A 3,490-nucleotide genomic window follows, 5' to 3' on the forward strand; every position below is an offset into this window, starting at 1 on the left:
CCTCGGGCGCGGGCGCCACCCGTTAACGCCGATGTTCTCCTCGCCCCCAACACGAGGGTGGCGTGGCAGCTGCCGGGGCTTACCGGGGCATCATGGGGGACGAGGGACCCCAGGTTGTCCTCGGCCGGCGGATCTGCCATGTGCTCGGCGCTGCTCTGCTTGCGGAGGCGCCGGGTGGCTTTGTTCTGTGCCGGCACGCTCTGGGTGCGTTGCACATTGCGGCGTTCCCGGCTGGGTGGCGGGGATGGTACCGGTGCCGGTGTCGGCTCTGGTTCTGGCCCGTCCTCCCGACCCCGGACGCGGCGGATGCTGATGAGGGACTGGCTCTTGATGAGGGGGCTGTGCTTGCTCAGGTCCCGTGGTGGCACGAAGCCTGGTTTGAAGCTCTCTGCCGGGCTGCGAGGGGAGATGGGGCGATGGCACGGCCAAGTACTGGGGTGGTGACAGATCCAGGAGGGACCAGAACCACCCTGAAGCCATTCAAGACCAGAAGCACCCCAAACCCAGTTGGGATCGGACCCATCTCCTGACCCCAACCTGGACCTGAATCACCCCAAAACCAGCAAGAACCAAAGTCATCCAAAACCCAGCCAGGGCCAGAACCTCTCTGAACCTGGCCAGGACCAGAAACACCCACTAAATCCATCCGGGACCAAAACCATCTCCTGGACCAGAAGTATCCACCAAATTGAGTCCAGACTGGAACCATCCCCTGAACTTGGACCAGAACCATTCTCTACCTGGACTACAACCAGCTGCTGGATCCATACGGGACCAAAACCACCCCCTGAACCCAGTTGAGACCAGAGACTCCAAGCCCATTCTGGACCAGAGTCAGCCTAGACCCAGCCAAGATCAGAACCATCCCCTGAACCCAGCCAGGACCAGAACCACCCCAAACTCATCCTAGTGTCACCCCTCCACCAAAGCTCCTCCTGGCTTCATGTGTCCACCTTGGTCCCATGTGTGTTCCTGTCCACCCACCGGTACCTTCGCTCCGTGGTGGAGCTGAGCCGGACGGAGACAGGGACAGGGGTCCCCTCCCTGATGGCGGTCAGGATGGTGGGCAGGGGCTCCAGTTCCTCCTGAGTGGCCTGCCAGGATGAGACAAGGACATTATGGGGACAATGGATGGCCTTCTGCCATCTGTGGGGCAGTAGACACCAGCTCTGTGTGTGGGGAGAAGGAGGTGGCCAGTCTCGCCAGCTGCCCTCGGGGACAAATGGGTGGTGGCACCTGGTCTAGGCTGGAGAAGATGTCACAGAGCAGGAGGTGGAGAGTGGCGAGCTCCAGAGCCAGGTCCACGTAGCCGTCGTAAGTGGCCATGTGGACGCTGCTCTCAGGGTTGGCCACGCTCTGCAGGAAGTCTCTCATGGTGCTCCAGTTGTGCTCCAAGAACTCATTCATGAAGCCCATGTAGGCCTCCTTCTCGCCAAACCTGGGGACCACAATGTCTGGTTACCTGGGGGCCAGGAGATGGCTTGGGTCACCACCGTGGCCAGAGGCCAGGCCACCTCCAGGATCACGAACCAAGTCACTGCAACGTCCCTGCACCACTTCATCACCCTGTCTACAAGACAGGACATGGGTGGGGACACTGCCACGTTCTTGGACCAAGCCACCCATTGGTCAGGCCACCACAGGGGACACAGGAGGCTCTGCTGCTGGGACACGTCAACTCCACGCATGGAGCGGAGATGTTCTCTGCTGCCCCATGAATGGTTCATGGCTTGTAGGAGATGTCCCTGCTTGCCATGCAGCACGTAGGAGATGTCCCTGCTAGTCCATGGTACGTTGGGGACAATCCTACTGCCCCATGGTAAGTTGGGGACAACCCTACTGCCCCATGACTGTCCATGGCATGTGCCACACAACATGTAGGGGATGTCCCCGCTGCCCAATGGCTTCCCCATGGGGATGTCCCTCCCCACCGGCACTGTGCTGTGCCCTGCCATGACGTACGTGGTGAAGTTGGCCAGGTTCTGGATGACCTTGGCCACGAGGGTGAGGGTACGGGCGGTGGCCTCGCTCGGGTACTCCTGGACGAGGCCGAAGAGACTGGGGGACATGATGGCGGGGCAGAGGAACCGCAGGAAGAGGGAGGCCGAGACCAGGCGCTGCCCGATGGGCGTCTTGCCCCGCGCTGCGCACTCCTCCTGCCAGGCTGCAAAGATCTCGCCCAGCTCTGCCGGGAAAGTGCTGTGGGGAGAGACACCCCGATGGGTGCTGGGGCAGGTGGGTGGTCCTGGAGCCCCCATCCGTGTGCCACCACGATGTTCTTGTGGGACATGGTACCCACCACGATTGTGTTTGTCCCCATGACGGTCCCCAAGGCTTGTCCCCAGGGTTGTCCTCAGGTCCTTCCTAGTGCCCATCCCCATGTCCATCCCAGGGGGTGGTGCCCACCTCGTCCTCTATGTCTGTCCCCAAGATTGTCCCCAGGTCCTTCCCGGTGCCCATCCCCATGTCCATCCCAGGGGGTGGTGCCAGTTCCCAAAGCCATTCCCACGTCCATCCTGGTTCCGGTGCCCATTCTCCTGCCCATTCCCATTCCTGTCCCCAAGCCCATCCATCCCAAGATCTGTCCCCAGATCTTCATGGTGCTGGTGCCCACCCTGTGCCTCTCCCATCGCCCACACCGGTGTCCATCCCCAAGCCCATCCCTGGGCAGGTGCCCACCCCCATGGCCATCCCTGTGCCCAACCCCACGCCTGCGCAGGGGCTGTCCCTCACTCGCAGGACGTAGCGATGCGCTGGAAGGTCTCCTCGCAGACCTGCCGCAGGTTGTTCTGGTTGTCGGAAAGGTCAAGACCAGCACATTTGCTGGGATCGACCTCGCAGCTATCGTCCGAGGTGCAGAGCTGGGCCACGGCCTCACCTGGGCACCGAGGGACAACCCGTAAGGGGACCAACCACCACCGTGGCTGTGACAAACCTCCACCATATCCCCATGGATGTCCTGGGGGTGTCCTACAGCCCCGTAACGGTCTGCCCGTGCCCTGTACCCCATAACACCCCATAGCACCCCATAACAACCTCGACCACCCTGTAATGTCATGCTCAGGGTGTCCTGCACCCCATAACAACCCGTAATGTCCCACAAAGACCTGTAACATTCATCCGTACCCAGCGTGTCCTGGAGGTACTTGCCCCCCACCAGTTTCATGTACTCGTCGATGGCCTTGGTGGCCAGTGTGTTCTCACGGAAGATCAGTGCCTCACGGTCATCGAAACGGTCCAGCTCGGCCACACCGAGGTCGATGAGGAACGACTGTCGGGTGGACATGTTGAAGGGCTCAGTGGGCACCCATGGTCCCAAACTAAGTTGATCAACCCATCCTGGGAAGTGCTAGGATGTCCTGGCACTGCCCCGACTTGCATTTCCCATCCCATCAATCCCACCCCATCCCATCCACCCCATCCCATCCAATCCCCATCCCATCCCATCCCATCCCACCCCCATCCCACCCCATCCCAACCCAACCCATCC

General features: G+C 61.3%; 1 protein-coding gene across 1 annotated transcript in view; it reads right to left on the bottom strand.

The window, feature by feature from the left end:
- RASAL3 (RAS protein activator like 3) overlaps positions 1 to 3,490 on the bottom strand; it is a 12,671-nt gene that overhangs the window by 787 nt on the left and 8,394 nt on the right. Inside the window, exons 7-12 of the mRNA XM_009885560.1 lie at positions 3,127 to 3,271; positions 2,734 to 2,878; positions 1,963 to 2,199; positions 1,237 to 1,438; positions 991 to 1,094; positions 84 to 396 (exon numbers count right to left, since the gene is read on the bottom strand). Of these exons, the coding sequence (XP_009883862.1) occupies positions 84 to 396; positions 991 to 1,094; positions 1,237 to 1,438; positions 1,963 to 2,199; positions 2,734 to 2,878; positions 3,127 to 3,271 (1,146 nt within the window). The remainder of the gene's footprint in view (positions 1 to 83; positions 397 to 990; positions 1,095 to 1,236; positions 1,439 to 1,962; positions 2,200 to 2,733; positions 2,879 to 3,126; positions 3,272 to 3,490) is intronic.

This window comes from Charadrius vociferus, unplaced genomic scaffold (genome assembly GCF_000708025.1).
Source record: "Charadrius vociferus isolate BGI_N301 unplaced genomic scaffold, ASM70802v2 scaffold955, whole genome shotgun sequence".
NCBI lineage: Eukaryota > Metazoa > Chordata > Aves > Charadriiformes > Charadriidae > Charadrius > Charadrius vociferus.